The sequence below is a fragment of the Stenella coeruleoalba genome (assembly GCF_951394435.1).
Source record: "Stenella coeruleoalba genome assembly, chromosome: 10".
NCBI lineage: Eukaryota > Metazoa > Chordata > Mammalia > Artiodactyla > Delphinidae > Stenella > Stenella coeruleoalba.
The window spans coordinates 102308939-102322160 of NC_137156.1; the positions used below are offsets into that span (position 1 = coordinate 102308939).

At 48.8% G+C, this 13222-nt stretch overlaps 1 protein-coding gene across 3 annotated transcripts in view; it reads left to right on the forward strand.

The window, feature by feature from the left end:
- Window positions 1–13222, forward strand: part of NUP210 (nucleoporin 210) — a 100702-nt gene that overhangs the window by 35974 nt on the left and 51506 nt on the right. For all 3 annotated transcript variants that reach the window (XR_013830290.1, XM_079935070.1, XM_079935071.1), the window contains exons 11-13: window positions 61–198; window positions 1164–1319; window positions 2814–3012. Coding sequence is in view for 2 of the 3 variants with exons in the window: in XM_079935070.1 (XP_079791196.1) it covers window positions 61–198; window positions 1164–1319; window positions 2814–3012 (493 nt within the window). In the remaining variant the exon portion in view is untranslated. The remainder of the gene's footprint in view (window positions 1–60; window positions 199–1163; window positions 1320–2813; window positions 3013–13222) is intronic.

The window sequence follows — 13222 nt, forward strand, 5'->3', positions numbered from 1 at the left end:
GCCCTGCTTGAGTGCTGACCTGGTTGTCATGGTGGCATACGGCACCCTCCCCCCCTGCAGGATGGAGGTGTCCACACGTTGCGGGTGCCTGTGTGGAACCAGCAGGAGGTGGAAATCCATGTCCCCATCACCCTCTATCCAAGCATCTTGACGTTTCCCTGGCAACCAAAGACGGGCGCCTATCAGTACACGATAAAGGTAACCGTGAGACCCCATCTGGGTGCATTCCTTTGGGTGTCTCCATGGGGTTGGGGTTTTACGTCCATTCTGTTTCTACTATAATTACCTTCTGGTGGTCGGGAGAGAATTCAAAATCAGAGTCTTTATGCTTTCTGTTTTGTCTGAGGTTTCTATCACAGCAGTGTATTTTGGTAATTAGGAAAAAACCTTGAAAAATAGTAAAGAAAGCATGATAAAGAACGTCCTGAACGTGGATTTAACTTCCACACATGTTTCTTTTTGTAAAAAATTTTTGTTTTCTGGAAACAGTGTAAAGATCTTTAGAGAAAAATTTGGAATTCGAGGGGAAAGCGTCTCCAACTCTGTCACATCTAAGGTGTTCTTGGTCTTTGTTGTTCACGTGCGCACCTGGCGTTAGTGGCAGGGACCGATGCCCGTCGGGGCTAGAGCCCATGTGGCCTGCCCCGTCCCATCAGTTTTTGCTGTCTCACGGCAGTGAGGACAGGTGTCCTGTGTCGGTACTGGGACCCACTGCCTCTTCACTCAGGTGTGTCACCTTCTTGGCCCCTCTAGGGTCCTGGGATGGTGGCCCCTGGTCTGGAAGCCTCTGGACTGTCCTTGACTTCATGGCAGATGACTCGAAGCGGGCAGGGGTCTATGTCAGGAGTGGGCTGGGAAGCCGAGTCCCGCACGCGGCTCTGGGGCGCGGGTCTTCCCATTCCAGCCTGAGCTCGGGAGGTGCCCCTGGGTCCTGGGGCCACCGTCATGGGCATTTGCATACGCGCGTGTAAGCCACAAGGTCCCCAGAATATGAGGACCAGAAAGAGACAGGGTGGGGAGAGCGAGGGGCAGAGGCAGCGCCAGCCAGACGTTGGCTGATGCCACATGTCACCAGGTGGTGGCGCGATGCCGACTGCGTGTGAGAGAGAGAGGGACCAAGGGACGGGCAGGTGGGCTGACCTGATGATGGTTTCCCTCCCCAGGCCCACGGTGGGAGTGGGAACTTCAGCTGGTCTTCCTCGAGCTCTGTGGTTGCCACGGTCACCGTCAAGGGCGTGATGACCACAGGCAGTGACACTGGACTCAGTGTGATCCAGGCACATGATGTGCAGAACCCGCTACATTTCGGTGAGATGAAGGTAAGACCTTGGGCCAGGTCGGCCGCGGGGAGGCTCGGGTGGTGGTCTGCAGCCACCGTCTTAACCAGCCTCAGGCTTAATTCAGAAACACCCTTTCGCCCTCGGTCTTGCACTTGGCTTTGGTGGTGATGGTGAGGGCATCGGGTGTCAGGTCCAGCCCTGCCCCTGAGCTCATGGCCAATTCAGGGACATGGTCGTCCCATCCCACACCAGGCAGGGATGGAACCAGCCGGGTTTCTGGAAGGGAGACCAGAGGACACAGAGACACGAGGTATTCAAAGGAGTCATTCTAGAAGATACCCCCAACCTGAAGCTATGAATCTCCAAGTTGGAAGGGCCACTGGGCGTTGGGTTGTAAATTCACAGTGAAGGGAAAGCTCCCAGACCCCAAGAGACTGGCCCCATTCCTTTCCTCTGACTCCTGTTCAGGTCCAAGTCGGGAGTCCCTGCACGGGGCCCCTACACCTGGTTTCGTCCCAAGTGACGTGGGACCAACTCAGCAAAGGCTGAAGGTGGGAGTGGCCACCTGCAGTCGAGCCTCTGCCAGCCCCACCTGGTGGCCTCCGGACCCCAGCTCTTTCCTGACCGACTGACCCTGATCTCAGCCTGTTTTATTACCTCATTTAGGGCTGACATGAAAGCTCCTTATGCAGCGCATCATCCCCAACCTCCTCCTACACTGTTCGGGACATTGATGTACAGGTTTTTCTCCTCTTTTCATTTCGATCCACACGCACCTACCTAAAGGTCCACGTAACTCGTGTAAGGAGGGTTGTAACTGAGACCCCTTAACTGCAGCACAATTGTCAAGTATTTGGATAATCTGTGACCAGGTTGCCCCCTCCCTTGCCCCCCAGCTTCTTTATCGCAGTAAATGTGCCCCTCTCACCTGGCTGCTCAGCCCAGAGCCTGAGGACAGTTCCTGAGCATGTGTAGTGGTCAGAACCTGGCTTCCAGGGCCGCCGCCTGGTCCAGACACCACCGTGCTCCAGCCGGCCAGGCTCTTAACCTCCCGGGCCAGGTTCCTCATCAGGCAGACAGGTTGATAATAGAACCTTCTTAACAAGGAAGCTGAGAGGATGGGATGAGTTCATTCTGTTCTTGGAACAGAGCCTGGCGTGTGAAAAGTTTGTGTGGTGTAAGTATTAGTGTTGTTGTTGGTGATGCCCCTCTCACCCTGCACACTCACCTTCCTCATATTCATCCAATGTGCTGAGCCGTATGTGCCTCAGGACCTTTGCACGGACCGTCTCGTCTTCCCAGACCTTGTCATGGCTCCCAGGTCTGAGCTTCTACAGCACCCTCCCAGGGAGGCCTTCCCTGACGGCTCTGTCCTGAAGGTCTCCCTGCCCCCAGTACACACCATCGTGTTCCCCAAGCTCAGGCTTCTCACCGATGGGTCCTCAGTGCTCATACACAGGGTCTCAGGAAAGCTGAGCAGCGGCTCTTCCTCCTCCGAGGAGCCTGCCAACCATGCACGCCCCTGTCCTCCAGGTGTACGTGATTGAGCCCAGCGGCATGGAGTTCGCCCCGTGCCCCGTGGAGGCCAGCATGGGCCAGAGCCTGGAGCTGCCCCTGAGGATCCACGGCCTCATGCCCGGTGGGGCTGACGAGGTGGTCACGCTGAGCGACTGCTCCCACTTCGACTTGGCGGTGGAGATGGAGAACCAGGGCGTGTTCCAGCCGCTCCCAGGTAAAGCAGCGCTGTGAGCAGCTGCCGGACGGCGGGGTCGGGGCCGACGGCCTGGGTTCTCAGCGTGGGCTGCCCCAGATTCCTAATTCAGGGGCTGAACCAGCAGCAAGGTCATAGCCTGAGAAATGGCATTTGTCCCCTTGTCCACCATCAGCAGTGGTCTGGTCTGGATCTTACTGCCATGTGGTTGCATGTCACTCGGCTTCCTGAGCCTCAGTTTCCACATCTCTAAAACGGGTGTCATCCGAAGTAGAGGCGCATGTCACCATGCCCGTCGCGGTGCCTGGAATGTGACAGGTGCTCAGGATACACTGTCGATAGTGGTTCTGACGGGTTACAGAATTATGACACCTTCGTGACTGCACGGTCCATCCCTCCAGGGCCATCGAAGCCAAGCACCCCCTGCAGGGCTGGGCAGTGATATCGGTGGTGATGGTGGCAGCTATGCTCAGCCACCGTCTTATAGGGTGTCAACCCTTCCGGGCGTGGTGTGTGCACTTGGCGTGCGTGACCTCACCAGGCGTCACAGCCACCGTGGGAGGAGGGGCTGTGGTTGGGTCACGTGTCAGACGAAGAGACTGAGGCTGCGTCGCGCTGCCCAAGGTCCCGTGAGGTTCCCGGCCACAAGGGATATGGAGCTGGGTGTGTCTGACACTGACCCTGGATCCTTAGTCCCCCGGGAAGCAGGGCCTCCCAGGGGAGTCAACCCAGGGAGTGCCCTCCAATTGCAGATGACGAAAACCAAGGACTGATGGGGAGTACGCTCTGGGCAGGGTTAGAGTGGGCGGGGAGCAGCGTTCGCAGGCACACCCGTGGGGTGTGTGTGCACAGTGGCCTGGCGTGGCGGAACCTGTCGAATCCGGAATCACGGGGGCCTTGGGGGGGCGTGGACCTCAGGGGCCAGAAGTGGGGGCCACCGCTGGTTTTGGAGCAGAGGAGTGAGCACGTGATGCTGGCAGAGTTCAGGAGGCTTGGCAGCAGAGGTGTTTGTAGGCTCGCCTGTGGGACCGAGCGGCTTTCCACGCCGCCACCGTGGTCGTCGGCACTCACAGAGCCGTTTGAGCGTGAAGCTGCTTGGACGTCACAGAACGTCCCTGGACATCATCGCGTTCACATCCTTCCCTGGAGGTGCTGCTGCATCCTCTCTGACTGTCCAGGAGAAACTGGGCTTTATGGACTGTGTCCCCAGTGAGGCCACTGTTTAGGGTGGAAGCAAACATCAGTGTGGGAGAGAGAGGCCCACCAATGGCAGGAGAGGAGCCTGCTGCTTGCACCGGCCCCCACGCGCGTCCTGGAGGGGCGTCCACAGGCTGCAGCCAGGAGGTCCCCGGAATAAAGGATAGTGGACAGGGTTTGGGTTCCACAGTCCTAGGTCCCAGCTCTGCATTTGTCAGAATTCCTGGCGTGCTCTCCTCCAGCTCTGTGCGTTTCACCTGTGTAAATTTGACCTTAAGAGAAAAAGAACCCTAAAGAAATACTGACCTGCAGGTAATTATGTGTGTGCGAAAGCGTTTGGGATGAAGTGTACTGATGCCTGCGGCTCATTTTTTTGTTTTTTCTTTAAGATATTTTTGATGTGGACCATTTTTTAAAGTCTTTATTCAATTTGTTACAATATTGCTTCTGTTTTATGTTTTGTTTTTTTGCCCGTGAGGCATGTGGGATCTTAGCTCCCCGACCAAGGATCGAACCCGCACCCCCTGAATTGGAAGGCGAAGTCTCAACCACTGGACTGCCAGGGAAGCCCCACGGCTCACTTTTCGAGGCATAAGAAAGTGGAATGGACTGATGGATGGGGAGGTGGTGGATAGATATGCAGCAGAGAAACAAACAAATGGTAGCTGCAGAATCTAGGGGACAGGTCTGCGGAGCTTCACGGCATGATTTCTTTCTAAATGTTTGGAAAGAAAACTAAAATTCCACCAGAATGGCATTTTTTAAACGGGTAGAAAATACCAAGTATTGGCAGGGATGCAGCGCAGCTGTGAGTAGCAGTGTGACTCGACACAGCCATTTGGGGAAGGATAGTTGGCAGAAGTGACGAAAGCTGAACATAGGTGCTGAGGACCGGAGGTGAGATCCTGCACTCCTTGGGACACACCCGACAGAAATGCGGAAATACGCCCCCCAGAGAAACACCACACGTGCTCAGAGCAGCACGATGCATCCCTCATGGCCCCACGTGGCCCCACGTGGCCCCACATGGCCCCGGGAGCGTCGCCAGGCTCCTGGCTCCGCGTCCTCTTGCTCTGCATTTAAATGCGGTCCGTCCTTCCTCCACCGTCCAAAAGGGGTCACACTGGGCTCACGTTGCTGTGACGCTTCTTGCCCGGCAGCCTGGAACGTAGATGCTTTCTGATAAAGTTTGAGAATCTCCCAGCCACCCGCTGCCGGTTCTGGCTGCCAGAGGGCGAGACGGGGGTCCCAGCGTCAGGGTGCCCAGGAGGGTCCCGCCCTGGGGGCGTGCGGCTTTCTCTGAGGCTCCAGTGTGGCAGCTGGTGCTGTGAGAGCAGGGGAGGCCCCGGGCCCTGCCGCAGGGCTGGGCTGGAGGTGGTGGTCCTTGCCTCCAGGCTGGCTGGGGGACCGGTGGGCTCTCTGGCCTCTGCCCTGACTCCTGGCACTCCTCAGGCCGCCCACTTTGTCCCCGTCCAGCCGCGTGGGGATGCGAGGCTCCTCTGCCCGTGAACTCACACTGGGGCCCAAGTCTGCAGCTGTCGTGTCCATCTCATCCTCAGAGAGGAGATATCCTGGCTCAGGTCCCAGGCTGGATCCCCTCCTGGTGGCCGTGCTGCAGGGCAGAGACCAGCTGCCCATGTGCCCCGGGCCTCCGTGTGTCCTGTGGCCTGTAAATGGTCCAACAGGTCTCCTCCGGTCAGTCACCTCAGATAACTTTATGATGTTGGGTGATTTAAAACCTTCATGCTGTGCACTTCATGGAAAAGTGCCTGGAGGCTGGAGGAGCTCTGCTGAGTTTCCTTAACGACCCTGATGGCCATCTGGGCCAATGTCACCTTGGCGAAGCTACCTCGGCCAGTGGTCCTGAGGAGCCTGGGACAGTCCACACGAGCCTCCTTGTCAGCAGGGAGGCCTCAGTGAGGCCCTGCACCATGGTGACCTGCTAACTACACTAAGTGACAATATTAACTAACAACGCTAACTATACTTACTGTGCTAATAATAATACTACCTACACTAACTATACCAACAATTCTAACTGTACTAAAAATACAAAAAAAAATTCAGATAAAATGAGAAAAAGAACAAAGAAACTAAAGAAAAATAAAAGAGTAGAGAAAAAAGAAAAAATAAACAAAACAGCGGTAAAAAGCAAAAAACAAGCCAACTGTGGGTCCAATGCCATCAGGTCACCAAAGGCAGCTTCCTGGGCTATAAAGACCCAAAACCTGGGCCCAGCAGGGACTTCTATAGGTTTTCTGTGAATACATCACAGTGGCACCTATGAGGTCAGAGCAAGAAACGGACCAGTCACAGCTGGGGATAAACCACAGTGGTTTTCTCACTAATCGGTCTCAAGACCCCTTTATTCTTTAACAAACAAACAAACAACCAAAAAAACAAAACAAAAACAAAAAAAGGACCCAAAGAGCTTTCTGTTTATGTGGATTATTCAAGATTGATATTTACTTTATTCGAAATGAAAACTGTAGGATAATCCAGTGGCCTTTTCATTTGTAGCTTGAAAATCTGTAATAATTTTTGGCTTCTAAAGACCTCATAACATAGACACTTGAAATATTAAATTCTGTTTCCTTAAACTCTGGTCTCAATATTACAACTCAACTGACATCACGACACTACAGGAAAATATTCTGTTGCATAAGACATGGTAATGTAAGTATCTTTATTAAATTTTTGTTATTATGTCGAGTACATAGTATTTGAAAACCTGGGATGTTGAGGGGCGATTCCAGACTTCCCCTTGTGGAGCTCACAATCCAACTAACCCACACAGAGGAACCAATGAGAATAGAATTTAAATGGGAATTCATTGACCCCAAATTTTCCTCTGTGCTCTGTATTTTTTTGAAAAAGCCTTACTGGCACAAGGATAGAGGCAAGAAAATAACAGGAGGAATATTTAGTCTCTTTGGGAGTTAAAGGAAACTACTATTAAAGGGCTTTTAAAACAACCCAAAGACACCTACTTACCTACAAAGAATTGATGTTCTAATTACAAATGATTATTATCTGTTCCAGCGGCTCACCGAGCAGTCCAATAAGACAAAGTGAACAATTTTGCTGGTCTGGAACATACTGGAGTCTGGAAACAATTGATCTAGGGATTAAAAGAGGAAAACACAAATGCCTTCTGTTTGCCTAGCTCTCTGCGATGATACCTATAACAAGTAACTCAGCAAGAACTGCTTGGCTTGAGCAAAGCTAGACCTGGAATCCAGGTGTTCTCTGTGTGGTCCTTCCTACTACACCTGTGGGCCGTCCCTGCGCAATTAAAGAGCGCTTCTTCACAAAAAAAAAAAAAAAAAAAGGAATTCATTTACTATCAATTCTAAGAACTGTCGGCTCCAGGAAGTTATGCATATGAAGAAACTGCATGGAAGACGAGTAGAGACCTGGCCTGGGTGTGAAGGTACATTGTTAGCATCTGTAGAGCTGAGAGGAAGTTAGGTTTTTTTTTGTTTTGTTTTGTTTTTTTTGTGGTATGCAGGCCTCTCACTGTTGTGGCCTCTCCCGTTGCAAAGCACAGGCTCCGGACGCGCAGGCTCAGCGGCCGTGGCTCACGGGCCCAGCCGCTCTGCGGCATGTGGGATCTTCCCGGACTGGGGCACGAAACCATGTCTCCTGCATCGGCAGGCGGACTCTCAACCACCGTGCCACCAGGGAAGCCCGAGAAAGTTAGTTTTCATCTGATTTTTTCCAGTAAGATCAGGAGATTTCTCATCAGAAACCTTGGAGGCCGGATGGCGTGGGCTTGATGTATTCAAAGTGTTGAAGGAAAAAAGCTGTCAACCAAGAATACTATATCTGGCAAAACTGTCCTTCAAAACTGAGGGAGAGATTTAGACCTTCCCAGATCAACCAAAGCTGAGCGACCTTTACCACCAGACCTAGCTGCAACGAGGGGCATCCTTCAGGTTTAAATGAAGGACAAAGCCCTGTGAAGAAATTAAGTAAATACACAGATGATTAGAAAAGCTGGTGCTATTGTAACATCAGCTGGTAGCTCCACTTTTTGTTTTTTGATTTAAGAGACTAATGTATTTTTAAAAAACACAGTCTGTTTTTGGACACACGATGCATAAAGGTATAATTCTGTGACATCAGTAACTGAAAGGAGGTGGGGTCAGAGCTGTACAGGAGCAGAGTTTTTATATGTTATTGAAGTTAAGCTGGTGTAAATTGGCATTAGACCATTATAACTTTAGGATGTTAAATGTAATCCTGCGGTGACCAGAAAGAAAATAGCCATAGAATATACACAATAGGAAATGAGAAGGGCAGTAAAATGATTCACTACAAAAAATCAGCTAAGAGCAAAAGAAGATGGCCAAGCAGGAAATGAGGGACAAAAGAGCCAGAAGGCATGTAGAAAACAAACAGCAGAGTAAAAGAAATGTCTTTAGTAATTATTTTAACTGTAAATGGATTAAATTCTCCAAACAAAAGGCAGATTAGTAGAATGGATAAAAATGTATGATCCCGCCATGCCATCTATAAGAGACTCATTTTAGTTCCAAAGACACAAAAAAGTTGGGACTTCCCTGGTGGCGCAGTGGTTAAGAATCCGCCTGCCAATGCAGGGGACACAGGTTCCAGCCCTGGTCCGGGAAGATCCCATATGCCACAGAGCAACTAAGCCTGTATGCCACAACTAGTGAGCCTGTGCTCTACAGCTCGCGAGCCACAACTACTGAAGCCTGTGCGCCTAGAGCCTGTGCTCCTCAACAAGGGAAGCCACCGCAATGAGAAGCCCATGCACCACAACGAAGAGTAGCCCCGCTCACCACAGCTAGAGAAAGCCCGCACACAGCAACGAACACCCAATGCAGCCAAAAATAAAAAATAAATTTAAAAAAAGACAGAAAATTTGAACATGAAAGGATTGAAAAAGACAGTCCATGCCATGCAAACAGTAACCATAAGAGAGCATGGTGGTTATACTAACATCAGACAAATAGACTTTAAATCAGAAATTGTTACAAGAGACAAAGAAAACACTGTATATTCAGTACAGCTGGAAAATAAAACTGTAAACATTTTCACCCCTAATGACAGATCATCAAGATATATGAAGCAAAAATGGGCATAACTGAAGGAGAAATAGTCGGTTCTAAATAATAGTTGGAGCTTTCAATACCCCACTCTCAGGGTTGGATAGAACAACCAGACAGAAGATGAGCGAGGAAGTAGAGGACTTGAACAACACAGTGTAGCAATCAGATCTAAGACACATGCGACCCTACCCACCAACACAACACACAAGTGCACGTGGGGCCTTCTCCAGGACAGACCACGTGTTAGAGTACAACTTATGTCTTAGTAGATTTTAAAAGGTAAATATCATACAAGGTATCTTCTCCAACCACAATGGGAGGACGTTAGAAATCAGTAACAGAAGAAAAGTGGGAAATTCACAAATTTGTGGAAATTACATAACATACTCATAAAGAACAATTTTGTCAAAGAAATCACAAGGGGAATTAGAAATTACTTAGAGATGAAGGAAAACGAAACAGGACGTACCAAACTTAGGGACACAGCAAAACAGTGCTAAGAGGGTAATTTATAGCTATAAGTGCTTACACTGCAAAACAAGATCTCAAATCAATAACCTCACTTTGTGCAGCTTAGAAAACTAGAAAAAGAAGAATGAATTAAACCCAAAGCTAGCAGAAGGAAGCTGACAATAAAGATTAGAGCAGAGATAAAACAGAGAATAGGAAAGCAATAGAGAAAATCAACAAAACCCGAAGTTGGTGCTTTGGAAAGATTAGCAAAGTTGGCAGACTGTTAGCTAGACTGACTAAGAAAAAAAGAGGAGACAAACTATTAAAATAGAAGTGAACGTGGAGACATTATCAGTGACTGTGGAGAAATAAAAGGGATTATGAACAATTGTACCCTAACGAATTGGATAACCTGGATAATACGACAAATTCCTAGAAATACAAAACCTGCCTAGACCGAGTCACAAAGAAATAGAAAATCTGGATAGACTCATTACTAGCAAGGTGACTGGATCAGTAATCAAAAGCTTCCTGACAAAGAAAGTCCTTGGACCTGATGGCTTCACAGGTGAATTAAAGAACTAACACTTATCCTTCTTCTAAAAAATTAGAGGGAACACTTCCTAACTCATTCTGTGAAGCTAGCATGATCCTGATACCAAAGCCAGACAAAGATACTACAAGAGAAGTACAGACCAGTATCCCTTATGCACGTGGATGGACAAATCCTCAACAAAATACTAGCAAACTGCATTCAGCAGCATATTAAAAGGATTAAACACCATGAACAGGTGGGATTTATGCCTGGAATGCATTGTTTCAGTAGTCTAAAACTGATGTGATACATCACGTTAACAGAATGTAGGAGGAAAACCGCATGATTATCTCAATTGATGCAGAAGAATCAGCTGACAAGTCTCAAAACATTTTTATGGTAAAATCAGCCTACAAACTGGGAATAGAAGGAAATTACATGAACATAATAAAAGCCATATAAGAAAAACCCACAGCTAACATCATGCTCCATGGTGGATGGCTGAAAGCTTTTATTTACCCTAAGATCAGGAACAAGACAAGGTTGCCTGCTAGCACCACTTCAATATAATACTGGAAGTCTAGCCAGAGCTATTAAGCAAGAAAAGGAAATGAAAGACCCAAAATTGGAAAGGAAGATGTAAACTTATCTGTTTGCAAATAACATGATCTTATATGTGAAAACCCTCAAGATTCCACCAAAAGAACTCTTAGGTGTAAAATGAATTTAGAAAAATAGCATTCATGTGGAATCTCAAAGGATCCGGAATAGCAAAAACAATGCTGAGAAAAGAACAGACTTGGAGATCTCATTCTTCCCATTTTCAGGACTTATTACAAGTTACAGTAATCAAAACAGAGTGGCATTTGCACAGACTTACAGTCCGATGGAATAGAATAGAGAGCCCAGAAAATACTCTGTGTGATACTATAATGACGGATGCATGTCGTTACACATTTGTGAAAACCCATAGTGTGCACAACACCAAGAGGGAGCCCTAATGTGAACTGTGGACTCCCGGTGATTGTGGTGTGTCAGTGTAGGAGCATCAGTTGTAACAAGTGTACCACTTTGGGAGAGGATGTTGATAATGGGGGAGGCTGTGTATATATGACGGTAGGGAGTACGTAGGACATCTCTGTGCCTTTCTCTTAATTTTTCTGTGAACCTAAAACTGCTCTAAAAAAGTCTTAAAAGGCAACCTATGGAATGGAGAAAATATTTGCAAATCATATGTCTGATATGGGGTTCATACCTAGAATACATGGGACTTCCCTGGTGGCTCAGTGGTTAACAATCCGCCTGCCAATGCCGGGAACATGGGTTCGATCCCTGGTCCAGGAAGATCCCACATGCCGCGGAGCAGCTAAGTCCATGCATCACAACTACTGAGTCTGCCCTCTAGAGCCCACGAGCCACAACTACTGAGCCCGTGCGCCACAACTACTGAAGCCCAGGCGTCTAGAGCCGGTGCTTCGCAACAAGAGAAGCCACTGCAAGGAGAAGCCCGCACACCACAACGAAGAATAGCCCCCACTCGCCGCAACTAGAGAAAGCCTGTGCGCAGCAACGAAGACCCAATGCCGCCATAAATAAATAAATAAATTTATAGAATATATAAAGAACTCCTACAAGTTGACAATAATAAATAACCTAATGAAAAAAATGGATGAAGGATTTGAATAGACATTGCTCTAAAGATGATATACAAATGGCCAACCAGTATATGAAAAGATCATCTCTAATCATGATATAAATTCAAATTAAGACCACAGTGAGATACCACCTAAACCCCTTTAGGATGGCTCCTAGCAAAAAGACAGAAAAAAAACAAGTGTTGCTGAGGATGTGTAGATATTAAAACCCTTGTGCTCTGTTGGTGGGAATGTAAAATGGTGCAGCCACTGTGGAAAACAGTATGGAGGCTCTTGAAAAAATTAAACGTGGGGGACTTCCCTGGTGGTCCAGTGGTAAAGAATCCACCTTCCAACGCAGGCGACGCGAGTTCGATCCCTGGTCGGGGAACTAAGATCCCACATGCCCTGGGGCAACTAAGCCCGCAGGCCATGACTACTGAGCTCGCGGGCCTCAGTGAGAGAGCCCGCATGCCACAAACTACAGAGCCCATGTGCCCTGGAGCCCGGTGCCACAGCTAGAGAGAGAAAACCCACGTGCCACAACTAGAGAGAGAAGCCCGCACGCCACAACTAGAGAGAAGCCTGCATGCCGAAATGAAAGATCCCATGTGCCAAAACTAAGACCCGATGCGGCCAAAAAAATAAAGAAAAAGACAGTAAACATGGAACTGCTATATGATCCAGCAATCCCATCTCTGGGTGTATACCCAAAATAATTGCAAGCAGAATCTTGATGAAATACTTGTATGTTCATGTTTATAGCAGCATTAATTCATATAGACAGAGTAGAATGGTGGTTGCCAGGGGCTGGAGGGGGTGAGAGTTGGGAAGTTATATTTAACGGGTTCAGAGTTTCAGTTTTGCGAGATGAGAAGTGGTCTGGAGATGAGTGGTGGTTCACAACAGTGTGAATGTGCCTAACACCACTGAACTGGAAACGTTATTACCGTGGTAAAAGTTGATGTTAATGTGTATTGTACCAGAATTTTTTTTAATTAATGAAAGATGGAAAATATTTACCAAGGATTGGCAGGGATGTTTCACAGCCACTAGAGGCAGTGTAAGTCCATCAGCCATTTTGGAAAGGTAATTGGCGATAATGAGGGAAGCTGAGCACACACTCCCACTATCTGCACTCCCACTCCTCGGGGTGCACCCCTCCGAAGAGGTGAATACGTCCCCAAAGAAACACGCACACACGCGCACAGCAGCGTGACTCGTCGCAGCCCCGCGTGGTCCCTGTAGCGTGGAGAAACCGCCGTCTGTTCACACGGCAGCAGAACGCACAAATGTGAGTGGAAGATCTACAGCGTGCGAAACGTAAGGTGGAA